The sequence below is a fragment of the Mobula hypostoma genome, chromosome 6 (genome assembly GCF_963921235.1).
Source record: "Mobula hypostoma chromosome 6, sMobHyp1.1, whole genome shotgun sequence".
Classification (NCBI taxonomy): Eukaryota; Metazoa; Chordata; class Chondrichthyes; order Myliobatiformes; family Myliobatidae; genus Mobula; species Mobula hypostoma.
Genome location: NC_086102.1, coordinates 144035057 through 144062967, shown reverse-complemented (window position 1 = coordinate 144062967; position 27911 = coordinate 144035057). Strand labels below are relative to the sequence as shown.

General features: G+C 42.1%; 1 protein-coding gene across 3 annotated transcripts in view; it reads left to right on the top strand.

Moving 5' to 3' along the window:
* The window catches only part of kcnh3 (potassium voltage-gated channel, subfamily H (eag-related), member 3), a 648677-nt gene that overhangs the window by 608021 nt on the left and 12745 nt on the right, over nt 1-27911 (top strand). For all 3 annotated transcript variants that reach the window (XM_063051908.1, XM_063051907.1, XM_063051906.1), the window contains exon 12: nt 5154-5470. In XM_063051908.1, coding sequence (XP_062907978.1) covers nt 5154-5470 — 317 coding nt within the window. The remainder of the gene's footprint in view (nt 1-5153; nt 5471-27911) is intronic.

Below are 27911 nucleotides of genomic sequence, written 5' to 3'. Positions count from 1 at the left end.
AAGCTAGGACAGAAAACAGGGCAAAGTGAGTATACTTATTTATTCAGTAAGCTATGGGTCAAAGTATTTGGTAAGTACATTTCTAACTCTTCTGGCTTCAGTCTCGTTGCCATCTGTTCTGAAATTGTTAGGTTGTGTTGGGGGTTACGTTCAAGAAAACAATGAAATGCCGTGCTGTCGCCATCTGTTCTGGCACATTATGACAGCGTTTTTAAAAATATCCGTTTACCCCGTCCACACTGCTCTGCACAATCGGCGTTTTCAAATTTACACACACTGGAGGGTGTTTTAGAAAATGTCTGTTTTCAGGGGAGGAAAATGCTGTTTCAGTGTGGACGGAGAGTCAAAATGAAGAGGAAAAGCTTCGGTTACGGATTTATCTGGTCTAGTGTGGACATAGCCTAAGAGTCTATTCAATATCCCTAATCTATTTGCCTCTACCATCACTTCTGGTAGCATATTCCACACACCTACCACTCTATGTAAAAAAAACCCTACCTCTGACAGCTCCCCTATACTTTCCACCCAGCCCTCTCATAGTAAGCATTTCCACCTGGGATAAAGTCTCTGGCTGTCCTATGCCTCTTATCATTTTGTACACCTGTATCAAATCATCTCTCATTCTCCTTTGCTCCAAAGAGAAAACATTTAGCTCACAGAACCTATCCTAATAAGACGTGCTATCTAATCGAGGCAGCATCCTAGTAAGTCTCCTCTGTACCTTCTCTAAAACTTCCATAACCTTCCTATAATGAGGTGACCAGAGCTGAATGTAATACCCCATGTGGTCTAACCCGAGCTTAATGGGCTACAGCATTTTCTCGTGGCTCTTGAACTCAATCCTCCGAATAATGAAAGCTAAAACACCACACACCTTCTTAATCCAATCAAGTTGCAAAGTAACTTTGAGGGATCTATGGACATTAACCTCAAGATCCCTTTGTTCCTACACACTGTGAAGAATTTTGCCGATAGGTCTGAATTCTGCATTCTAGTTCGACATTCCAGAATGAATTACTTCATGTTTTTCTGGATTGAACTCCATCTGCCACTTCTCAGCCCAGCTCTGCATTTTATCAATGTGTCTTGTTGTAATCTACGACAACCTTCTGCACTATCCGCAACACCACCAACCTTCTTGTCAACTGTCACGGTGTGTGTTGAACAGCAGCAGCTGTGGGCTGTCCTCCAAGTGACACACCTTCCTGACTTGGAAGTCCATTGCCATTCCCTTGTCATCGCTCAGTCTAAATCCTGGACTTCCCAACCCTGCTGTGTTGTGGGAGCCCCTTTACCTGAAGTACATATGGAAGGAGGCTGCAAGCTGAAGTCAGTATTCAAGCCAGGCCAATACAATATGGAGAGCATGAAGTAGACTCCCCCTCTCCACACAGCTGATGAATCCAAAGGAATGGCAGAGATACAGTTTGGTACTAGCAGCATCAAAGAATCTGTCAGTTAGCATTGAACTCAACATAGAACTGTCTTTGGGACTCCAGCTTTGGATTTTTCCTCAAGGTTTACTCCCAAAGCCTGCCCCATGAGTGGGTATAGCTACAAGGCAGCAGAAGTTTGAGATCAGAGTTTTCCTTCTCCTGGATGAGCTGCCAACCACAGCTGATGAACCCCCATCTGTTTGAAGTGACTGGTTTTAAGGCACCGGTAACCCGCCTTTGCCCCTTCTCCTGTCAGTAGAATCGGTTCTGTCGGGCTTAGTAGTTAAGCCACACATGAAGGCCAGGAGCTGGATTTAGTTGTCAGAGGCTATTTGAGACACACACCATTGGGATATTTTAATAGGTAGAGCATATCCCCACTGTCTGTTCCCCCCCCCCCCCCCGTCTGGAAGGAGGCACATCAAATTCTCAGAGGAAATATGGATTGCCAATTTTCTACCCTCATCAAAAAGTACACAACCTGTCACCCTTATGAACCAATTGAGAGTCCAGCTTTGTTTTCATGCAGTCAGTACCTCTGCTGGCTGACAGCTGAGGTTGAGTTTTGCAGACAGTGCCTCTAGATCAGTGATCATGCGTACAAAGTGTATGATTTTATCATACTGAGGAAATAGACTTCTGACACCAAAAGTGAAGGATGCAGAACAAGACCTGTGCCCCCTGCTGATCGGGGAGCTGTTCATCTGAGAGCTCTTGGAGATGAACCATCCCTTGCAGCCCCAAGAATGACACCGTCCTTACCACTATCGTTCTGGCTGTCAGAGCTTCCTTCCTTCACTTCAGCCTAATACTAGTTTACAAGGGATTTTAATATCCAATCTAAATCCAAGACTAATTCCTCCACAGCAGGGTGGGGTGAAGTGCTAGGGTTGGAAGGCAAAGCAGTAGAGATAGGAAGGGTGTGAACTGAAAACCTTCTGTTACTTTTAAGCTGCCGCATTAGTCTGCATTTAAAAACTTCAAAGCAAGGAAATGCCTCAGCCTTTCTGCGTTGATGATCGGATTAATCAGTCATGGGCATATTATTCCCTCAGAGATACTGCTTTAGATTCAAAAGACTTAGCTTTTTCATTAAATCATTATTTCAATGATACTATGGCCAATTTTCTCCCCTGCCTAAGCCCAAGGATAGAGGCTGTGCAAGATTTCAGGGATATTATAATAATAATAATTATCTGATCTACATTACGTGCCCTAATTAATTTTTAACATAATATTTGTAACAAACATTAATTATTTTAAAATGGAATGACGTACCACATTATTTCACAGAATCAGCCATCGCTTCCCCCCGATAGTCAAATTTGAAATTTTGCAAATTGGCTGAGAAATCAGTTTGTGTAGGGCTGTTTACTTTGGAGCTATAGTTTAGAAACAAGCATTTCCCATTCTGAAACATGATAACGACTGGATACTTTGTGTCACTCCAGCGATTGTCTAGGCACTTTCCTTTGTGGGTCACACTTTTGAGTCTGCAATGATATCTGTACAGCAATTTATATTACCTTCTGTGCAGTGATACTTTGGAATGTTGTTGGATGAATTAGTTAATGTTGTCCCTGGGCACCAATCGTGGGGCAATGGCTGAGACGACTGGGTTTTATGAGCAACGCACACAAATGCTGGAGGAACTCAGCAGGCCAGGCAGCATCTGTAGAAAGGAGTACAGTCGATATTTTGGCCTGAGGCCCTTCCTCAGGACTCCTCCTTCTCATGTTTATAATTGGGTTTTATTAGTGTTATTTTGGACTGAGTGGAAAAGAGCTCAGTGGGGAGGCTACAAAATTATTCAGGCGCCTTAAGGAAATGAACAGAAGGTGTCTGCTGGAGTGCAATGTGGTATACAGTACAAAGGGACAAAATTGGTCCTTCTGAAGATCAGGCTGGTCACCTCTGTATGGAGCTGAAAGAGATGGGGGAGATCTTAAATGGCTTTTTTTGCGTTTGTATTTAAATGGAAGACCAACGCAGTCTATGCAAGTAAGGCAAAACAGTGATGAAGACATGGAGCGTGTACAGATTACAGAGGAGGAGGTGCTTGCTGTCTTGAAGTAAACTAGGAAGGATAAATCTCCGAGGTGTTGCTTTGAGCCCCATGGGGGGCAAGTGCAGAAATTGCAGGGGCCCTAGCAGTGGTATTTAAAATTGGAGAATAACTAATGTTATTCCATTGTTTAAGAAAGGCTCTAAGAATAATCTGGGAAATTTTAGGCCAGTGACCTTGACATCAGTAGTGTGTTAGTTATTGGGAGGTATTCTAAGATACCAGATATATAAGTATTTGGATAGACAGGGACTGATTAGGAATAATCGACATGGCTTTATGCATGATAGGTAGTATTTAACCAATCTTATAGAGTTTTTTGAGGAAATTAATGGGAAGTTTGATGAGGAAAAGATACTGGACGTTGTCTACATGGACTTTAGCAGGGCCTTTGATAAGATCCTGCATGGGAGCTTGGTCAAGAAGATTCAGTCGCTTGGCATTAAGGATGAGGTAATAAATTAGGTTAGACATTGGCTCCACAGGTGAAGCTGGAGAGTGGTAGTAGATGGTTGCCTCTCTGACTGAAGGCCTGTGGTGAGTGGTGTGCCACAGGGATCAGTGCTGGGTGCGTAGTTGTTTGTAATTTATCTCTAAGAATTGGATGATAATGTGGTAAACTGAACCAGCAAATTTGTGGATGACAGCAAGATTTGGGGTGTAGTGGACAGTGAGAAAGTCTATCAAAGGTTGCAGTGGGATCTGGAACAGCTGGGAAAATAGAGTGAAAAAAAGGGTGGATGGAATTTAATGCAGATAAGTGTGGAGTTATGTGAATTAACCAGGAAAGAATAAACCAGGATGGAACTTACAGTGAACAGTAGGGCACTGAGGAGTGTGGTAGAACAGTGAGATCTGGGAAAACAGACCCAAAGTTTGTTGAAAGTAGCGACACAAGTAGACATGGTCATAAAGAGAATTGGCCTTCATAAATCAAAGTATTAAGTACAAGAGTTGAGATGTTATGTTGAAGTTGTATAAGGTGTTAGTGAGGCCTAATCTGGAGTACTGTGTGCATTTCTGGTCACCTGCTTACAGGAAAGATATAAATAAGATTGAAAGAGTATAGGGAAAATTTACAAGGGTGTTACTGGCACTTAAATGGAAGGTGAATAGATTAGGACTTTATTTCCTGGACCTTAGGAGATTGAGGGGTGACTTGATAGAGGTATACAAACTTATGAGAAATATAGAAAGCAGGCTTTCCCATTGATTTTGGACGATACAAGACTAAGCCAGGGGTTAAGGGTAAAAGGTGAAATGTTTAAGAGGAATCTGAGGGGTAATTTCTTCACTCAGAATGGAGAGAGGGTGGAACGGTCTGCCAGCGGAGCTGGTGGATGCAATTTGAACACTTACGGGAAATTTGGATGGATACATGAATGGAAGGGATATGGAGGACTATGGTCTGTGTGCATATCAATGGGACCAAGCGGAATAATAGTTCAGCATGGACTAGATGGGCCAAGGGGCCTGTTTCTGTGTTGTAGTGTTCTATGATTCTATGAGTGCTCATGGTTAGTGTGACAGTAGTGTCCTAACGGCCTTTTTCCATGCAGAATGATTCGAATGTTGACTTCATGAAGCTCCAAAAAATTGTTTTTCTTTCCTTTAGTTATAATCTCTTCTCTTATTCTGATTTTTTTGTGTAGTTGGAATATACACGTAACGGTGGCCTTATCCAAAAACTACCCTCTATCCTGGAGGATGAAGAACTTGAGGAAGATGAAAACACACCCTTAGCTCCCAATGCAAACAGTACGACAGGAATAACACCATCCACCAAAGTGTTTTGTTCACCAAGCAGATGTTCACTGGCTGAGAAAAAGTTATCTAAGCCAGCTGCCCCACCAAATAACAGCATTAAGGATACTAACAAAACCAGACTTCCAAATAACAATGGGAGCAAGCCATCCAAACTACCAATCCCTCCAGTTAACTGTTCTGCACCCTCCGACCTGAGCCCAAGGTAAGTGACTTTTCATTTTCACTGAGGTTGTCTCAGTTCGTTACGCTCTGGCAAAGAGTAAAGCATTTGTCCAGCTCATCATCCAAATTAATCCAACCATTCAAAGTGTTACAAGTCAGAATCAACTGGTCATGGTCAGGGTTCTGTTATTTCTTTGTGTAAAAGTTAATTATGAATAAAATTTAAAACATTTTGGGATATGTGGAAACAGTAGAGTTACCAAAGTCAGCGAATAAAATTTCAGTGAATCCCATGTCAAAACTTCAAACGCAAATGGAGACTAAATGATATTTACCATTGTGCTTAATTCTTCTTGCACTTAGTGCAATTTCCTTGGTTTCACTCAATGCAAATAACCCAAAAGACAACAAATCAATATTTATTTATAGAAGGATTTTAGCCAAGAGTCAGTTGTCTCAAGCTCTCCATCATCCTTTGCTCTGTAAACTAAACTGCAAAAAGCTCCACTTTTGCCTGATTTTACTGAATGAGTTACTTGTTTTGGTAATGTGACATGTTTTACACAATTAAAACCTTCTGTTGCTCATGTAAATATGATGAGGCCAGGTGCCTGATGATTTAAATAAAAACAGCAGAAGTATAAAATGGACAGGGATTTAATTTTCCCTCACTTCAAACTTCTCTGTTTGCAGTTTGGACTGTATTAAGCTATCACTGTAAGAGCTATTGAGAATGGCTGTCAGGGGAATGCTTAGCTTAGGAATGGAGAGGCTTAATATCTTTCTTCCTGATATATAGGTACTCAATTTACCAAGAAAAATGGCTTTTGAACAATACTGCAGCTAATTTCCTTTGCAATTGATGAGCACTCCTGTCTGGTCTCAGACATGTCTTTTCAATAGGTTCCATTCCTTTTGTTAATTATGGCCATAAGAGACCTACATCATGAAACTGTTTCTGGAAAACCTGCCAGTAGGGAGTAGCAATGTGCAGTCGAGATATTCATCAAAGGTCACATCTTGGTTTCTATTACAGAGAGTAGAGTAAACAACAGCTTTGGAAAAAGTACAACTTATCCAACCACTGAAACTCTAGAACGTGGACAAGGACTGTGAGGTTAGCAGTTCTAGAGCTCACTGAGGGGTGGTGTGGTCATTGCTGGGCCCCACATTTCCAGGGACTGGTGTTCAATGCTGACTCTAAATGCTGTCTAGGTGGAGCTTACCTGCTTCACAGTGACCACGTAGATGTCTTTTGGAGGTTCCAGTTTTTTCCCTACAGCCCAAAAATGTGCTGGTAAATTAATCGGCTATTGTAAATTACCCCTTAGTCCAGGTAAAAGATAAAATTATCAATAGGCAGTAGATGGGCATGTGTGAGAAAAATGGGATTGCTCCACTAGGAGCTGGCATTGACTGTTTGGGCTGAATATCATATGTAAGTAAAGGGTGGGACAAAAGTAGCTCCCTAGTCTGGACTCAACAGATCTTGAATTCCTAAAAATCTGTGGCAGTGATGGAGGGTGGTCACAGATCAGGGACTCTGACGTGGTCACTTTCTGTATATCTTGATGGGAGTGAAGCAGCACATCATGCATGTGCTTGGGAATGCTCCTACTCTGGTGGGGTGGGGGTGGCAGTGTATAGGGGGAGATGACTGACAGTAGATCAGCTGGGAGTGGGATCATAGCGGGGGGGATGTAACACAGATTGGGGGACGTTGGGGCATGCAGCAAAGCTTTCATAATTGTGTTCCACTCATGGAGAAGCTGGCCTTCAATTGCACTGTCCTATAACAAATCAGTGTCCTGCACCTGAATTTCCTACCAAATAAATTTTAGCAAAGCCCAGCTAAGATCACTTCTTACATAGAAACACCGCACCAACTTGGGTGTTTAACCAGTATGCAAAAGATAACAAATACAAAAAGAAAGAAATAACAATAATAATAAATAAATAAGCAGTAACTATCGAGAACATGAGATGAAGAGTCCTCGAAAGTGAGTCCATAGATTGTGGGAACATTTCAATGCACAAGCAAGTGAAGTTGAGTAAAGGTCTTCCCTTTGGTTCAAGAGCCTGATGGTTGAAGAATAATAACTGTCCCTGAACCTGTCCTAAAGCTCCTGTACCTTCTTCCTGATAGAAGAAGTGAGATGAGAGCCTGTCCTGAGTGGTGGGGGTCCCCGATGATGGATGCAGCTTTCCTGCAACAACACTCGTGCAGATGTGCACAATGGTGGGGAGGGCTTGACGGACTGGGCTGTATCCACTACTTTTTGGAGGATTTTCTGTTCAAGGATATTGATGTTTCCATACCAGGCTGTGATGCACCATTCAATGTACTCTCCACTACACATCAATAGAAGTTTGTCGATGTTTTAGATGTTTTGCTGAATCTTTGTAATCTCCTAAATAACTACAGGCACTGCTGTGTTTTCTTCATAATTGCACTTATGTGCTGGACCCTGGACAGATCATCGAAAATAATAACACCGAGGAACTTACAGTTGCTGACCCTCTCTGCCTCTGATTTTCTGATGCGGACTGGCTCACGGACCTCTAGTTTCCTTCTCCTGAAGTCCTTGGTCTTTAATAATCAGCTCCTTGGTCTTGCTGACATTGAGTAAGAGATTGTTCTTGTGGCACCACTCAGCCGGATTTTCAATCTCCCTCCTATCTGCCGATTCATCACCATCTTTGATTCGGCCTACAACAGTGGTGTGATCAGCATACTTGAATATGGCATTGAAGCTGTACTTAGCCACACAGTCTTAAGTGTAAAGTGAGTAGAGCAGGGGCTAAGCACACAGCCTTGTGGTGCACCTGTACTGATGGAGATCATGGAGGAGATGTCATTGCCAACCTGAACTGACTGGAGTCTGCGGGTACGGAAATCAAGGATGCAATTGCACAAGGAGGTATTGAGGCCAAGGTCTTGAAGCTTATTGATTGGTTTTGAGGTGGTGATCGTATTGAATGCTGAGCTGTAGTTGGTAAAAAGCACCTGATTTATGCACCTTTGCTGTCCAGGTGTTCCAGGGTTGAGGAAAGAGCCAATGAAATGGCATCTGGTGTGGATATGACGCATTGGTAGGCAAACTTGTGCAGATCCAAGTCGCTTCTCAGGCAGGGGTTGAAATGTTTCATCACCAAACTCTCTAAACACTTCATCACTCTGGATGTAAGTGCTACAGGGTGATAGTCGTTGAGGCAGGTCACCGTGTTCTTCTTACGCACGGGTATAATTGAAGCCTGCTTGAAGCAGGTGGGTATCTCAGACTGCCAAACCAAGAGCTTAAAGATCTTAGTGAACACTCCAGCCAATTGACCGCCACAGGTCTTCAGCACTTGTCCAGGTATTCTGTCTGGCCTGGACACTTTTCATCCCTCCTGAAGGCTGCTCACACATCAGCCTCAGAGACTGAAATCACAGAATTATAGGAGGCTGTGTGAGTTTGTGATGGTTCCTCCATGTTTTAATGGGCAAAGCAAGCACAGAAGGCATTGAGGTCATCTGGAAGCCAATCCCTGTTGTCATCTATGCCATTTGATTTTACTTTATAAGAGGTGATAGTATTCAAACCCTGCCACAACTGTCGAGCATCTGTCGTTGATTCAAGTTTGGTCCAGAATTGCCAGTTCACGCATGAGATGGCTTTCTGGAGATGCTTCCTGGACCTCTTGTAACTTTAATGATCATCATACTTGAAAGCCTCTGATCTGGCCCTCAGTAGATCGCAGATCTCATGGTTCATCCAGGGCTTCTAGCTGGGGAATTCTCTGAAAGATTTTGCAGGGACACACCTATCTACAGCTGTTTTAACAAAGTCAGGACCAACCTTGGTGTATTCATTCAGATCAGTTGAGTACTTGAACATGGCCCAGTCCTTTGACTTGCTGCACACTTGGACACGAAAGCGACTTCCAGGCTTGCAGAAGTTTAAAATAATGTCTTTATTTTCCTTTCTGGAAATACAGGAACACAAGCGCATCGGCTTACCATGCATGCTGCGGGGCCGTCTCCATCTACTCCATCACGTGCGCCCTACCGTGCCCCCAGGACCCCTCAACTGCTCCAAGTGCCTGTATAAGCTTTGCCCCTTGTAACCATCAATTAACCTACTAAAATATTACCGTTGCTAGTGCAACTGAACATTAATCAAATTGTGAATGAACGAATTAACAAACCAAAGCAATAAAAATAATATGACATAATATAAGAAAATTAGAGGGGTATCCAGTGTCCATTAATATGCTCCACATTACTATGGGTCCCACAGACTTGAAGCAATCCCATAACCACTCCTCTGCCTCCCATGACCACCTCTTTGTTGTCCTAGTCTCTGGAGCCTTGCACTTTAGCTGCTGCCTGTATGCAGGTTGAGAAAGATAGTCTAGTGTTCTGATTTACCAAGATGGGGTCTGGACATGGAACGGTAGGCATTCTTTCTCTTAGTATAACAGTGGTCTAGGTGTGTTGAGACCTCTGGTGCTACAGGTTATATACTGATGGTAATTGGCCAGGGTTTTCTTCAACCAAGCCTGGTCGAACTTTGAACTTTGTTTTGAAATGTGCCAGGATGGGGTGTCTCTTGTTTGGAGACGGCATTGTGCTGTATCTCAAGCACTTGATTATAGTCGGCCGCTGGTGGTATGTAAGCTCCAGTGATGATTACATAGAAACATAGAAACATAGAAAATAGGTGCAGGAGTAGGCCATTCGGCCCTTCGAGCCTGCACCGCCATTTATTATGATCATGGCTGATCATCCAACTCAGAACCCCGCCCCAGCCTTCCTTCCATACCCCCTGACCCCTGTAGCCACAAGGGCCATATCTAACTCCCTCTTAAACATAGCCAATAAACTGGCCTCAACAGTTTGCTGTGGCAGAGAATTCCACAGATTCACCACTCTCTGTGTGAAGAAGTTTTTCCTCATCTCGGTCCTAAAAGGCTTCCCCTCTATCCTCAAACTGTGACCCCTCGTTCTGGAAAACGTTACGGAGGAGACTCTCTAGGTAAACGGAATAGAGGGCAGTTGACTATAAGGTGTTCAAGGTCATTTACAACACGATTTAAAAAGTAAACAGTATAATGCTACTGCTGCTTCATTATATTTAATCAATGAATTGAGGAGGAAGAGAGAGGCCAAATCACTTTATTAGTGCAGTGTACACACACTTTCTCTGTACTACACATGGCATTTTCACACAAATTAAGAAATGTGAAGCATCTTCACCAAAACACGGGCTACCATGTCATAATCAATACATTTTAAGAATGCACGTGATCAGTTTCTTCTGAAAACAGAAAGAGTGTGAGAGTTCACTGTCATAGTTAATAAAAAAGGTCATAATCACAGGTGCACATAGGGAGGAGTTAAATTAGCAAGGACTAGAAAGTAATAGTGAAGCAATTGGGAATGGTAGAAGGTAGAAATAGAAGGCTTGTGTGATGCATGAATACCTAGATGGAAATCTTGGAACAAATGACCCGATTCTGTGCTGAAGTATCTAAATGAAAATTATCAAGTCAGAGGTGTTCTGATGGATCAAAATATGTAACATTACTTTAATTCAGACTAAGCTACAAACTTAATAAGAGCTGATTCTTCTGCCATTGTTTCTCCAGATGCAAGCATAGGGAATTGCTGCTTTCAGGAAACCATATCTTTTCTATTTCATGTTCCTCTAGGAATTTAAGGGCTTCCATGAAATAGCTAAAGCCTAAAACATTTAAAGCTGATGCAGTCTCATTCACCTTGAGTCAGCAGAAATATTCCCAGCTCTGCTTGTTTGGTTTTCACTCATCAGAGGCTCACCTGGAGCCAGCGATGCCCCGTGATACTGGCTTTGAGCCTCACATCTGAAGTGTACTTGGAGCATCCTGCACGTTCACCTCATTCCTACTTCTTGGCCCAGTGATCTGCCTCGGTCTGGGTCTGTGCCAGCAATACAAACTTGCCACACTGAGATAAACTTGGATGAGGTTACAACATTCTGTGCCCAGCCAGCCCAAAGGCACAGGGAAAGAAGAGAATTCAAGCCGCCTCTAATTCAGAACTTGACCAGACTTGGTTCAACAAAGCACTTGTTTCCTCACAAACAGTGTCACAGTTAAGTCAAAAGTATAGAAAATGTTCCGTTTGTTCAACAATTAATTTTTAATGTACCAGATGAGTGAATTAACTCATTATTATGTTATAGAATTCATGCCAAGAATGATCAGCTCCTGTGAGCTTTAGATAGATGTGTCCTAATGGGAGGAGTACATTTGATCATTGGTTTGAGATTGGATGAAGGAATGGATAAGGCAAAGTTCAATGAAGCCTTTGAGTCAGTCTCAGAAAAAATGCCAGTAATACAACTGGATCAGCAATAGGTATGATGTCAATTAGAATTATGCTATATAAAACAGAGATTATACATTTGAGGGAGACTGAGAGTAGACCGAATGTAATAACTGAAAACGCTGTACTTGCTTTGTCAGCTTGTAAGGTCCCATTGGTAGGCACACTACCAGACCAACCTAAAGTTCAAAGTCCAAAGTAAGTTTATTATCAAAGTACATATACATCACTATATACAACCCTGAGTTTCTTTTGCTTGTAGGCATACTCAATAAATCTAATAACCATAACAGAATCAATCAAAGATCATACCAACAGGGCGGACAGCCAGTGTGCAAAAGGTAAACTATGCAAATACAAAAAGAAAGGAAAAAAGAATTAATAACCATATATAAGCAATAAATATCAAGAACATGAGATGAAGAGTCCTTGAAAGTGAATCCAATCTGCTGTCTCTTTTATCAGGGCCAGTGGATGTTATTGAATGCCTTAGGCATTTAGAAACATTAAGTAACACTTGGGCCTGTTAGTAAATAAAAATGTTAAATATTAAAAAGTTGATACTTAGTTCACTAAAATGACAAGTAAAAACAATGCAAAATGTAAATAAATACTTTAAAATAATTATATTTTTATAGTCAGACGATACCTCCCATTCATTTTAAATAAGGTTAGCATATTTCCATCAGTGGGAAGCCTGTAGAAGTCTTTGCTACCCAGATGGACTCTCAGGAATTCACCAATGTAATGCAGTAACATGAGCAGCCTAGGCACAGGGCTGAAGATGCCTCTGCTGACTTCGGCCTCACGCCAGTGCTGGAACTCATGACTTATGCCAGGGTATCTGGGCAAATTATTCCACCCAAGGCAACCAAGCCACCAGTGTAATTCCATCCCTACAATCTTTCCTTCCATTTAGTTGTTTCTTAAAGTACCTCCTTTGGAACAATCTCTTAGTCACCTACCCTAATTTCTCCTTAAGTGGCATGGTATCAAAGTTTGCTTAATAATGCTGCCAGAAAGCACTTGGAATGTTTTGCTATTCTGAAGGTGTTGGCGCCCTCTGGTAAAATTTATACACACTTCACAATATATGCTTAGTGACCACTTTAATGGGCACCCATACACCTGCTCATTCATGGAAATATCTAATCAGCCAATCATGTCGCAGCAACTCAGTGCATAAAAGCATGCACACATGGTCAAGAGGTTCAGTTATTGTTCTGCCAAAACATCTGAATTGGTAAGAAATGTGATCTAAGTGACTTTGAGTGTAGAAAAATTATTGGTGCCATACAGGGTGGTTTGAGAAGTATAGGGTGACATATGCATATTTTGATAATAAATTTACTTTGGTCTGTGAACATGGCTGACACTGCCTGTGAATTTCTTCATGAAAGCACTGACTGGTGTTATCCACTTGTGAACACATGGATGGGCATATGGATCTGATTTTCAGGACACCCAACAACAGACGAACTGGTTCTCCAGTGTCCTCATGAGATTAGCAGCAATGGTTAGAGAGAGAGTAAACTCCTTTCTTTATGTAACTTGATAGCATTTTGTCTATCTTCTTAAGGAATAACCTCAAGCAGAATAGGGTAATTCCAAAGAGCTAAACAAGTGTTAATTCTTATTGGTGTAAAGATTTTATGGATTCCTGGAACTAGAAGATGTAACTAAGGTCTCGCAGCATATCTGAGAGATTTCACTGGCTACAGCCATGGCAGCAATAAAAGGAATTGTTGTTGGACAACTTAAAAAATGTCATCATTTTGAAATGGATTTAAGCTTTTGTATGTAAATAAAGTCTGCTAAATCCTAGGTTTAAAGTCATAGAGTCATAGAACACTACAGCACAGAAACAGATCCTTTGGCCCATCTATCCCATGTTGAACCATTAATCTGCCTCATCCCATTGACCTGCACCCAGACCATAGCTCTCTCATCCATGTAGCTATCCAAGTTTCTCTTAAATGTTCAAAATGACTGCACATACATCACTTGTGCTAGCCGCTCATTCCACACTCTACTCCCCCCACCCCGTGTTCCCCTTAAACATTTCACCTTTCATCCTCGATCACATGGATGAACTACAACAATTGTTCATCCCAGTCTGGCAAAAGAATAAACCAGGGAAGGTAGTGCACCCGTGGCTGACAAGGGAAATGAGGGATAGTATCAATTCCAAAGAAGAAACTTACAAATTAGCCAGAAAAAGCGGCACTCCTGAGGACTGGGAGAGATTCAGAGTCCAGCAGAGGAGGACAAAGGGCTTAATTAGGAAAGGGAAAAAAGATTATGAGAGAAAGCTGGCAGGGAACATAAAAACTGACTGTAAAAGCTTTTACAGATATGTGAAAAGAAAAAGATTGGTTAAGACAAATGTAGGTCCCTTACAGTTAGAAACAGGTGAATTGATCATGGGGAGCAAGGACATGGCAGACCAATTGAATAACTACTTTGGTTCTGTCTTCACTAAGGAGGACATAAATAATCTTCCGGAAATGGTAGGGGACCGAGGGTCTAGTGAGATGGAGAAACTGAGCGTAATACATGTTAGTAGGGAAGTGGTGTTAGGTAAATTGAAGGGATTAAAGGCAGATAAATCCTCAGGGCCAGATGATCTGCATCCCAGAGTGCTTAAGGAAGTAGCCCAAGAAATAGTGGATGCATTAGAGATAATTTTTCAAAACTCTTCAGATTCTGGATTAGTTCCTGAGGATTGGAGGGTGGTTAATGTAACCCCGCTTTTTAAAAAAGGAGGGAGAGAGAAACCAGGGAATTATAGACCGGTTAGCCTAACGTCGGTGGTGGGGAAACTGCTGGAGTCATTTATCAAACATGTGATAACAGCACATTTGGAAAGTGGTGAAATCATCGGACAAAGTCAGCATGGATTTGTGAAAGGAAAATCATGTCTGACGAATTTCATAGAATTTTTTGAGGATGTAACTAGTAGAGTGGATAGGGGAGAACCAGTTGATGTGGTATATTTGGATTTTCAAAAGGCTTTTGACAAGGTCCCACTCAGGAGATTAGTGTGCAAACTTAAAGCACATGGTATTGGGGGTATGGTATTGATGTGGATAGAGAATTGATTGGCAGACAGGAAGCAAAGAGTGGGAATAAACAGGACCTTTTCAGAATGGCAGGCAGTGACTAGTGGGGTACCACAAGGCTCAGTGCTGGGACCCCAGTTGTTTACAATATATATTAATGACTTAGACGAGGGAATTAAATGCAGCATCTCCAAGATTGCGGATGACACGAAGCTGGGCGGCAGTGTTAGCTGTGAGGAGGATGCTAAGAGGATGCAGGATGACTTGGATAGGTTAGGTGAGTGGGCAAATTCATGGCAGATGCAATATAGTGTGGATAAATGTGAGGTTATCCACTTAGGTGGCAAGAACAGGAGAATGGATTATTATCTGAATGGTGGCCGATTAGGAAAAGGGGAGGTGCAACGAGACCTGGGTGTCATTGTACACCAGTCATTGAAAGTGGGCATGCAGGTACAGCAGGTGGTGAAAAAGGCGAATGGTATGCTGGCATTCATAGCAAGAGGATTCGAGTATAGGAGCAGGGCGGAACTACTGCAGTTTTATAAGGCCTTGGTGAGACCACACCTGGAGTATTGTGTGCGGTTTTGGTCCCCTAATCTGAGGAAAGACATTCTTGCCATAGAGGGAGTACAAAGAAGGTTCACCAGATTGATTCCTGGGATGGCAGGACTTTCATATGATGAAAGACTGGATCGACTAGGCTTATACTCTCTGGAATTTAGAAGACTGAGGGGGGATCTGATTGAAATGTATAAAATTCTAAAGGGATTGGACAGGCTAGATGCAGGAAGATTGTTCCCGATGTTGGGGAAGTCCAGAACGAGGGGTCACAGTTTGAGGATAAAGGGGAAGCCTTTTAGGACCGAGATGAGGAAAAACTTCTTCACACAGAGAGTGGTGAATCTGTGGAATTCTCTGCGACTGGAAACAGTTGAGGCCAGTTCATTGGCTATATTTAAGAGGGAGTTAGATATGGCCCTTGTGGCTAAAGGGATCAGGGGGTATGGAGAGAAGGCAGGTACAGGGTTCTGAGTTGGATGATCAACCATGATCATACTGAATGGCGGTGCAGGCTCGAAGGGCCAAATGGCCTACTCCTGCACCTATTTTCTATGTTTCTATGTTAACCCATGACCTCTAATTGTGGTCTCACTCAACCAGAGGAAAAAGCCTTCCTGCATTTACCCTACCTATACACCTCATAATTTTGTATACCTCTATCAAACCTCCCCTCAGTCTTCTAAGTTCTAAGGAATAAAGTCCTAACCTACTGAATCTCTCCCTATAACTCAGGTCCTCAAGTCCCAACAACATCCTTATAAATTTTCTCTGCACTCTTTCAATCTTATTGACATCTTTCCTGCAGGCAGGGGACCAAAACTACGTACAATGCTCCAAATTAGGTCTAACCAACGTCTTATACAATTTCAATATAACGTCCCAACTCTTGTACTCACTACTTTGATTTATGAAGGCCAATGTGTCAAAAGCTTTCATCATGACCCTAGCTACAGTACCTGTGATGCCATTTTCAAGGAATTATTGATCTGTATTCCCGGATACCTTCCTCATCTTGAATGCCAAGCGACTGAACTTTCTTGACCAACCACCCATAAGGCATGTGGGACCTCGTCAGAGGCCTTGCCACATGAATGTTGTCCATGTAGGGACCATCCACTGCCTTGCCTTCATCAATTTTCCTGGTAACCCCCCTGAAAAACTCTATAAGATTGGTTGCACAAGACTTACCACACACAAAGCCATGTTGACTATCCCTAATCAGTCCCTGTTTATCCAAATACTTATATATCCAGTCCCTTAGAATACCTTCCACTAGCTTTCCACTAGTGATGTCAGGCTCACCAGCCTATAATTTCCTGGTTTATTTTTAGAGACTTTCTTCAACAAAGGAAACACATTAGCTATCTTCCAATCCTCTGGCACCTCAGCAATGGCTAAGGATCTTTTAAGTATTTATGTCGATTTTGCAAAAGTTACAGACAATTTCAAAGTTCCCAATAAATTTATTATCGAAGTACATATATGTCACTATATATAACCCTAAGATTATTTTTCTCCATTTGAAATGATTCTATCTGTTGCTAGCAAATTTCCTCATCCCTCTTGGTAACAATCAGCGTGACTCTGTTGCTTTTAATTTACAGGACAAACAAAGCTCCCAGCTATCTAAAGCAGGTCACAATGACCTGATGCACAGCAGGAATTTCCCACTAAACCTCTCTTTATTCACTGAAGCCTGTTAGAGAAATTCAATTCTGGCACTTGGCTGATCTTACTCTGATATTATATCAACTGTCCTTGTTAGATGCTGCTTTTATTTGTAATTTTGCCAATTCTATTAAAAAATGTGTAGATGACACTTGTGCACACCAAACTAATGAAGCAGCCAAAAATTAGCTTCCTCATCCCCTAAATGTCAAATGGGGTTCTGTCTGTCTATTTCTCTCAACTACTGTGTGCAGTGCTTTTATTGAACATAAAGAGAGTTATTGCTCCCTCCCTTCCTAAGTTATTCTCACCCCCCCCCCCCACTCTTCTCTTCTGAGGTACTGATGTAGTAATGGTGGTGGAATTTAGCAATGCACACCAGAAAAGTCACAGGCTCAGTTCTCGGCCTTAGGTGAGTTAGTATTAAAGGAGTAGCAGTTGGCTTGGTGACTCTGGCTTAGATTAAGAACAAACTAATCAGCTCTTAATTGCTTTCACATGACCTCTAACAGGAATTGCAAGTGATATAGTGTTCAGGTTGGCTGTTGGCCCAGACGGTTGAATAACCTGTGAAATTCACTATCATGGAAAGCAATTGCTCAGTTGGGTGAGGCACAGGAGACACCTCATTTTGACGTAGGAAATGGAACTCAAATAGCCTATTTGCTCAACTACATGATAGGATTAATCTTGCACCTCAGCTCCACTTTCTAATGCTTTCTAATCTCTTGATATCCAAAATCCTATCAATCTTTCTCTTCTGAAAATACTCAGCAATTAAATCTCTGAAGCCCTCAGACAGAGAATGCTGAAAATTTTTTACCTTTGGCTCTATCATGAGTGGCCAACCCCAGACATCCCACCCTGCAAAAACTCATTTCAGGCAGGTGACACCATCAATTTGCGGGAGACTCCGGGAAATTCCGGGAGAGGTGGGATGTCTGCAATAGAGTAGCTCCTTAGCAGCGAGCCGCTAGTTTAAATAATGTTGGCTATACTAATAAATGAATGACACCTGTTAAACTCACCTCAACATGTCTTTTACAATCCTAACCCACCATGGGCAATAGAAAAGTCACTGTTGCAAACAGCGCAGTGAGCAACACTGTCATTATTTTTGACCCCTATTAGGCAGGGATACACTTTAGTGTAGTCTGGGGTGACGTACGTTTTATATTTTCTTTTTTTGGAACACTCTGCCATGGCGGGCCCACGCGTTCTCTCTCTCTCGTGGTCGCTCTCTCGCTTGCTTGCTCTCTCTCGAGGTCGCTCTTGCGCTTTCTCTCTTTTGCTCGCTCGCTCTCAAAAAATTGATTTCCGTGATATTGTATACAATTTACGGGCATCAGGGAGCCACTATTAATATGCAGGAGACTCCCGGAACTTGTAGGAGACTCCCGGAATTTCCGGGAGAGGTGGGATGTCTGCAACCCCCAATGTTGAGGCTGTGGCTCGGCTTCCAGACATTCCAGCTTTGGGCAACAATACAGCTACTTCGCTGATATCAAGCCTTAAGAATTTGTATGACTGCTTCTCACTCTTCTGAACACTCTGCTATTGGAAAGATGCCAGCAAGTTGCAAAGAGTGAGGAAAATATTTATGAGGAAGCTGCCAGGAATGGAGTGGTGAGTTATAGAGAGGAGCTGAACAGGCTGTGGTTCTATTCATTGGTGTGTCAGAGGAAGAAGGGTGATCTTATGAAGGTGCATGAAATCATGAGGGGCATAGGCAGCCCTTGGCCCGGGATTGGGGAGGCAAGAACTAGAGGACAGAGGTTTAATGTGAGGAGAGAGAGGTTTAATAGGAGCCTGAGGGGCAACTTCTTCACTCAATGCAATGAGCTGCCAGAGGAAGTGAGTGAGGTGTGTAGATTAACAATAATTAAAAGTCACTTGGACAGGTACATGAATAGGAAAGGTGCAGAGGAATATGGGCCGTAAGCAGGCAAATGAGACCAGTTTGGATAAGCATCTTGGTTGGCGTGAACCATTCAAGCTGAAGGACACGTTTCTGTGCTGTATGTCTCCAATAGGACCCTCTGCATCTCAGGAATTAATCTGGTGATCAGAAATCAATTGCTATTTTTTTTAAGAAACTATTTCCAGGTAACTGATTCTTTTAAGTACTTCAGTAACCAGAGTTTTCCCAACTGGATCATGAAAAATTGCTAAAGGTTGCCAGCGGGTAGATATACATTCTGATATTTATTAGTAATTCAGGTGGTGGGCTGCAGGTTTCTCCTTCCCTCCACTGGCCTGCAGGTCACCCTTGAGCAAGGTGTAGCACCTGCTTAGCCCCCGATCAGAGTCATGTGAAGTAATTGGAGTAGTGGTAGATCATCATATGAACATCTGGTGCATATCATAAGTCCTGGTATTGTGACAACTGACGGCAAGGAGACAATCTCTGAAGAGTATTGATAATGGCTGGGGTCGCCTGTCTTTTAAAGACACTACCCAGAAGAAGGCAATGGCAAACCACTACTGTAGAAAAAAAATTGCCAAGAACAATCATGGTCGAAGACCATAATTACCACGTCATATGATATGGCATGTAATGATAATGATGATTAATAATTACTTTCTTGTGTCCTTTGAAATTTACCCCATTCCTAAAATGATCCAAGAATAATTGATACTTTACTCACCGGTGCCTTTTGACAAAAAGGTTTGATTGGGTTATAAGATGGGTTACAGACTTTTAACACCATAAATCAGTAAGTTGTTTTGTTATGTCTCCTCTCTCGCTTTGAAACAGGGACACCTCTTTTACCTTTATTAGGGAGAAAGAGAGCCTGTGGTATGTCGAATACCGGGTGAACGAGTAGTCTTTGGGGTACTGCAAGTCTGTGTCTTTATTGATGCTTTGCTGCATGTTTGTGTTCGGGGGTGGGGTGCTGATGCTTTTTTTGTGGGTGGGGGGGTCATTGCTTTGCTGCTGCTTATGCGTGAAAGTGGGGAGATGGGGGGCTTTGGGGTTCTAACATTTAACTGTCATTCATTCTTTGGGTCACTCCTGTTTTCGTGGATGCTTGAGAAGAAAAAGAATTTCAGGATGTATATTGTATACATTTCTCTGACATTAAATGTACCTATTGAAATTCCATTCACCACAGTATCATTAAAAACAAGCATTTCCAGTATTCCCAGTCTAAATTTCTCCTGATGAAAGCTGAAAAAGCAAATGAGCAGAAGAATACATTTTGTCCCTGTGGATATCATAGCTTCCGTTGAAGCATAATGTACCGGGTTCATTTTGAACATGTCAGAACATTGTGGTGAAAAAAATATTGTTAGTTATCTTTTCAAGATGTTCATGTTCCTTTTACTTAACTATAGTCAAATCACTGAAAATCTCTCTAAGTAGTACATCTTAGTGATCTGCTGCTGCTAAAAGCAGGCTGCGCTCAATTAAAGACTCAGAGAATAGTGTTCTGGCTCCAAATGTCTTCTTATAAAAGTAATTTTCAAAATGTATCTGTCCTGTAATATATCCTCAATAAATATTGGTCCTGTACTTTCAGGCGTTTCCTCTCCGAATCTTTGTAATAAATTGAAAAATCTACATGCTGAGATACATCCTAGGATGCACTGGGACACATCATCCGTGATGTAACCTGGAGACACTGGGTGTTTCAGGTCTTTCAACATCAGACACTCCCACCCAGGCAACCCAGACATGGTTGAAGAGGCCCTGGCTTGAGTCCCAGCAGCACTGATCCACAGGTCACACTCTTGATTCTAGCTCAGCAGCATATGTGACGGCTCCTGATGGCTCTTTTCTGCAGCCCCCATAATGCCAAGGAGAGAGTAGGCTCTGCAGAGTGAGCAACCAGTAAAATCTCTACACTTCATCACTAAAATTAAACTAAACAAAATACATACTCCTCTCTTCTGAAACTCTGTCCCCCTCTGCAGTTCATGTCTTTCTCTCCCTCCCAGGATTAAAGAAGAAAGAGCAAACATTTCTCTATATAGAGTAACAGTTTTCACATCGTCCTAAAGTGCTCCTCGATCAATGCAAGTGTAATCACTGTTGCAATATATAAAACACAGCAGCAAACTCCCACATATACCCCTGTGCTGTTGGGCTGAACTGACCAAGCCTTTGTTCACTGACTTCCTATCTGTCAGACATTCCCTCAATGTGCACCCTTGGCAAACCTGGCAAATTCCCTCTAGAGCAATACACCCAAACTGCCGGAGGAATTCAGAGTTCAAATTCATTAGTAACACTGCTGACAATTTCCATACCAATAGTCTCACCAGCAAGACTCATGAGACCAAAAGCACATTCATTTTTTCTGTATCATGAAATGAATTACTAATAACAATAGAGATTTTACAGACTTTATTGTGAGACCTGGCTGGTGGCGTAGTGACATCAGCACCAGACTTCTCGAGTTCAAATCCAGCCAGCTCCCCTGCACGCTTTCCATCCGTGCTGAGTTACGACCTGGTGTTCTCTTTGGAAACTCACCCGGCAGAAGGCAATGGCAAACCACTGCTGTAACTTGCCTCGTACGTGGTTCCCCACTACGTCAGAGAGGCGTAGAGGGAAATCATCTACCAACCAGAGAAACTCCGGATGCAACGTACATTTCCATTGTGCATTACAAATTATTACTCAGTAATTTGTTTATCTGTAAATCATTTCTCAGTTGTTCAGTTATTTCACTTAATAGTGTGAAAATTCATACCTCATTGCCAATAGTAATGTTTCTTAGTTTAATCATTTGAAAACGCTTTCAGATTTGCACGAGAAACATATGTAAGCTTACCAAGTTATTGACCCCCATTGTCTGCCCAACTGCTATGTATTAAACAAATGGAGCTGATGCTGATTGTGGATGTCCAAGCCATCGCTCCTACTTGGGAAAAGTGGTTCTTACAGTGGTGATGTGTGGAGGCTTCCAGTAGTAGTTTGTACGATCAGGCCAAACACACTAGAGGTGTGGTGCAAATTGTCAAATGATCACAATCCAATGCAAACAGTCCCTTGAAACCAAAGTTCATGAAATGAGGCTATAAACTATTAGAAATATTACTGTCAATTGGCCAATGTTGGCTCTTATACTTTTCAGTCTATCTAGTATTTCAATGATTTTGTTGACAGATTGATGGCTTTGTGATTTGTGACAATACAAAGATAGGTGGAGGGGCAAGTAGTGTTGAAGAAGCAAAGAGTCAGTAGAAGGACTTGGACAGATTAGGGGAGTGGGCACAGAAGTGGTAGATAAAATACTGTGTAGGGACAGGTATGGTCATGCGCCCTGGTAGAAAGAATAGAGATGTAGACAATTTTATAAGATTGGAAGGGACTTGGGAGTTCTAGTGCAGGATTCCCTAAAGGTTAACTTGCAGGTTGAGTCGGTGGCAAGGAAGGCAAATGCAAAGTTAGTCTTGACTTTGAGAGGTCAAGAATGTTAAAGCAAGGATGTAATACTGAAAACTTGTAAAGCATTGGTTAGACCGCATTTTCAGTATTGTGAGCAGTTTTGGGCCCCTTATATAAAAAAAAAAGATGTGTTGGCATTGGAGCAGGTCCAGAGGATCCATACAAAGATGATCCTGGGAATGTAAGGGTTAATGTATGATGGCTCTGGGCCTTCACTCACTGGAGATTTCATTGAAACCAATCGAATATTGAAAGGCCTATGTACATAGAGTGGATGTGGAGAAGATGTTTCCTATAGTGGGGGAAGTCTAAGGCCAGAGGTCACAGACTCAAAATGGTGGAATATCCATTTGGAACAGAGATGAGGAAAATTTGCTTTAGCCAGAGGGTGGTGAATCTGTGGAATTCTTTGCCACAGGCAGCTGTGCAGGCCAAGACTTTGGGTATATTTAGGGCAGAGGTTGATAGGTTCTTGATTAATCAGGGCATCAAAGGTTACATGGAGAAGGCAGGAGCATGGGGTTGAGAGGGATAATAAAGTAGCTATAGTGGAGCAAACTAAATGGGCCAAATGGCTTAATTCACCTATGTCTTATGGTCTAAACCTATGACTCCCCAATTCCTGAGGACTTCAGTGGAAAATCCTTGCTTGAATTTACCCTTTCTACGTCCCTCATAATTTTGCATAGCTCTATCAAATTTCCTCTCTTTCTCCTACATTCAAGAGAATAAAGTCTGAACCTGTTTAACCGTTCCCTATAACTCAGGTACTCAAGTCCCAGTAATATCCCTGTAATTTTTTTCCGTACTCTTTCAGTCTTTTTGATATCTTTCCTGTAGGTAGATGACCAGAACTGCACAGAATATTCCAAATTAGGCCTCACCAATGTCTTATACAACTTCAACATAACATCTCAACTCCTGTACTCGATACTTTGAATTATGAAGGCCAATATGCCAAAAGTTTTCTTTCTTACCCTACCTACCAAGACACCATTTTCAAGGAATTATAGGTCTGTATTCCCAGATCTACTGCACTCCCCAGTGCCCTACCATTCAATGTAAGTTTGACCCTGGTTTGTCCTCCCAAAGTGCAACACCTCACATTTGTCCGCACTCTACATTGAACTGGTTGATCTTCTGACTTAATAACAATGACAGTGGGGGCTATGCCATGGCATGAGGTTATAAGATTGCAGAGATGTATTCCTCTGTTTCTGTTGGTGGTCCAAAATCCTTCATTCTATTAACAGCATAAAGTATAAGGCAATTAAAATGTTTCAGTTCTGTCCGGGTTGACATAGTTATTCAGATTCTTTATTGCTACATGAAACATAATATGCAGTTTCATTCTATTAAAACCATTAATATTTTGTATTTATTAATGCATCACTTAATAACAACTACTGTTTAATTAGTTTATCAATTTTTAAGAAGCTGAGATTTTTATTACTAGTTTCAGCTAGTAATGATTTGCATTTGTGCAATCCTTCTATTCAAATATACATGATGATAATTATATCTTATACAGTATAAGATGGCAATTAGATATAACACCATAAGACATAGGAGCAGAGTTCGCCCACTTGGTCCAATGAGTATGCTCCACCATTCAATCATGGCTGATTAATTTCCCTATGAACCCCATACTCCTGCCTTCACCCTCTAACCCTGATGCCCCTACTATTTAAGTACCTATCAAACTCCACTTTAAATATACCCAATGACTTGGACTTCACTGCCATCTGTGGCAATGAATTCCATAAATTTACCACCCTCTGACTAAATAAATTGCTCCTCATCTCTATTCTTTGCCTCATGCCAGTCAGCCAATCTTCTATTAATGCTAGTATCTTTCCTGCAATAGCATGGGCTCTTGTCTTCTTAAGCAGCCTCATGTGTGACATTTTGTGAAAAGCCTTCTGAAAATCCAAATAAACTATGTCCTTTGTCTATCCTGCCAGTTATTTCCTCAGAGAATTTCAACAGATTTGTCAGCCCTTAAGGAAACCATGCTGACTTTGGCCTATTTTGTCATGTGCCTCCTGGTACCCCAAAATCTCATCCTTAATAATAAACTCCAAAATCTTTCCAACCTCCAAAGTTAGGCTAACTGACTTATAATCTCCTCGCATCTGCCTCTCTCCCTTTATAAAGAGTGGAGTAATATTTGCCTTTTTCCAGTCCTCCAGAACCATTCCTGAATCTGGTGATTCTTAAAAGATCAAAGTTCAAAGTACATTTATTCTCAAAGTATGTATGTTATACAGCATTGCGAACCATCTCCTAACAGGCAGCCACAAAACAAAGAAACCCAAAAACAAACCCCATATATATGAAAAAAAGGACTGTCTAACAGCCAATGTGCAGAGAACAAAAAACCACATCATGTCCATAAGAAATTAAAAGAATAAAGTAACCCATTAAAAGACCACCGAACACGCAACGTGCAATGAAAAAAACATGCAAACAGTAACCGCAAGCAAGTAGGGTTTCTGAACTAAAGTCCACAGAGTCCGAGACCCATAGTTCAGTGCAGAGCTGTGGAGCAGCGATCTTAATCAACTCATACCTCATTTCGGGCCCTGACATACTTTATACTTTGTACTTTATTGCCACCAAACAATTGATACTAGAACGTACAATCATCATAGTGATATTTGATACTGCGCTTCCCACTCCCTGGATTACAAATTGATAGCAAATATTAAAAATTTTAATTATAAATCATAAATAGAAAAATGGAAAGTAAGGCAAAAAAATCGAGATGCAGGTCCGGATATTTGGAGGGTATGGCCCAGATCCGGGTCAGGATCCGTTCAGCAGTCTTATCACAGTTGGAAAGAAGCTGTTCCCAAATCTGGCCATACGAGTCTTCAAGCTCCTGAGCCTTCTCCCGGAAAGAAGAGGGACAAAAAGTGTGTTGGCTGGGTAGGTTGTGTCCTTGATTATCCTGGCAGCACTGCTCCGACAGCGTGCAGTGTAAAGTGAGTCCAAGGACGAAAGATTGGTTTGTGTGATGTGCTGTGCCATGTTCATGATCTTCTGCAGCTTCTTCCGGTCTTGGACAGGACACCTTGTCAGTCACAGTTGCTTCATCCTCGCTGTAGAGTATTTCTTCATCTTTGGGATGCATCTTTCCTGCACTTTCTGAGTTGCTTCCAGAACCTCCACCCACTACTGTTCTGCCACCACTCCTGCTAGAGTCCCCTTCCAATCAACTTTGGGTTGAGGTCGAGAGGTGAACTACTTAAAGGGAATGTGAGGGGAAATGCCTTCCTAGAGAGTGGTGCGAGACTGGAATGAGTTGCCAGTGGAAGTTGTGGATGCAGTTTCGACTGCAACACTTAAGTGAAGTTTGGATAAGTACGTGGACGGGAGGTCCATGGAGGACAATGGTTCAGGAGCAGGCCAATGGCATTAGGCAGAATAATAGTTCAGCACGGACAAGGTAGGCTGCAGGGTCTATATCTGTGCTGTAGTGCTGTCTGACTCCATGAGTGCAGTTAGGTAAGACAAGGATTCCCAAAACTCAGGTGCCGGCTTTATGAAGCTGGAACACAGGATACGCGTGCAGTTAACCAGCAGGAAGAGCAATGAGTAGACAAAACACAGCTCAGAGTTTTGCTGTCCTGCCATTTATAGTTGCAAATAATGATGGTGAATTATTTGCTCTGCATATACATGGCTCCTCCATAGAGAGAGTTCAGTGCACCAAGTTCCTGGGAATTCACATCACAGATGACCTCATCTGGTTCCTTAATAACACAAGAAGGCACAGCAGTGCCCCCACTCCCAGGAAGACTGAGGAAAGCAAGGCTCCCCATCCCCCATTTTATAGGAAGACAGTTGAGAGCATCCTGACAAGCTGCATCTCCATCTGGCCTGGGAGCAGCCGAGCGTCAGACCAGAAGTCCCTGCAAAGGACTGTGAGAGCGGCTGAGAGGGTCACAGGGGGCATTTATCAGGAGCGCTGTGTACACAGGGCCCTTAGTTTTATTAAGGATCCCACCCATCCATCCAGCATCCTCAGTGACTTTCTACCAACAGGCAGGAGATGATGAGGCATAAAAACAAGAACGGTCAGAATGAGAAACAGTTTCTTCCCCCCAGGTCGTTAGGGTTCTGAACCCCTGGCCAAAGAAACATTGTCTTGTTTCGATATATTTTATATGATTATATGTGCAATATACATGTATATAATTAAATGACAATAAACAACTTGACTTGATTAATAAGATGGGATATCTCCAAGAATTGTCCTCTCCACAATAATGGCAGGGCACAGCACATGAGTGCTAAAGACAAAGGTGAAACAATGGCAGCAATGTTCAGCTGGAAAAGCTGAATGGATAATCCTTTATGGCAACAGTACTAGACAGTCTCCTGGCTGTAGCACTGAAGAGTTGTGCTCCAGATGTGGTGGTGCCTTTGACCAAGCTGTTGTGCTCCAGATGTGGTGGTGCCTTTGACCAAGCTGTTGTGCTCCAGATGTGGTGGTGCCTTTGACCAAGCTGTTGTTCTCCAGATGTGGTAGTGCCTTTGACCAAGCTGTTGCAGTACAGATGCAAGTTGACCCAGTCGAGCTCAAGTAAATTATACACATTTTATGATGGATCAAATTGTACACAGTCTGAGGAATAAACAAACTCATTCTAGATAAAATAACCAATACCTTTTATTTTGCTCTCTCATTGTTAAATTAAATGTGCCTCTGAGATGGGATTGAACTGCACATTTAGCTCATAGTTTCTCTCAGGAGAATGCTCTAAATCTGAATTGCTCTGCAAACAAATGCAGAGCTCCAGCTTTCTAATGTTCTCAATAATAAAAAAAGATCCTGCTGCCTGATCGGGTCTGAAAGATTCCAGCAGTACCTCTCAATGACCTCCTACTCATGCTGCGTTACAGCAGTTTCCTCCATATACCATGACTTTGCAATCCATATTTGGCTATGAAACTCAAGCACAGAGAGTGTGACAACACTTACGACTCCAGCAAGCTAAGATTCCTAGTCCTTCCAGCAGCCAGGGTTCACTTACTAGCAGCTCACTGAGGTGAATTTGCATTGTGCGTGCACACAAACCCCTCAAAAACTTGATAATTTTCTGGTGTATGTAACTTTCTTGTTAGAGTGAACTCATTGTACGATATTTCAATACACCACTTACTCCTTGACTCCATGAGATGTTTGTGATCAGTGACAGACATGATCATGGGCCAGGGAACTTCTACCTGGAAACTCTAGCAGCTTGATATTTTATTGGTAAGAGACCAGAATGGTTCGATGTGATCCAGGGTCTGATGTGGTTGGCAGTGCAGAGAAGACCAGTGTGGTTAAGTGTGGGACTGCGAACCAGTGCTTTGGATATGCAAAAATTAGTGGGAAGGTAGAGGATTAGGAAGCTTTTAAAAACCAGCAGAAGGCAACCAAAGA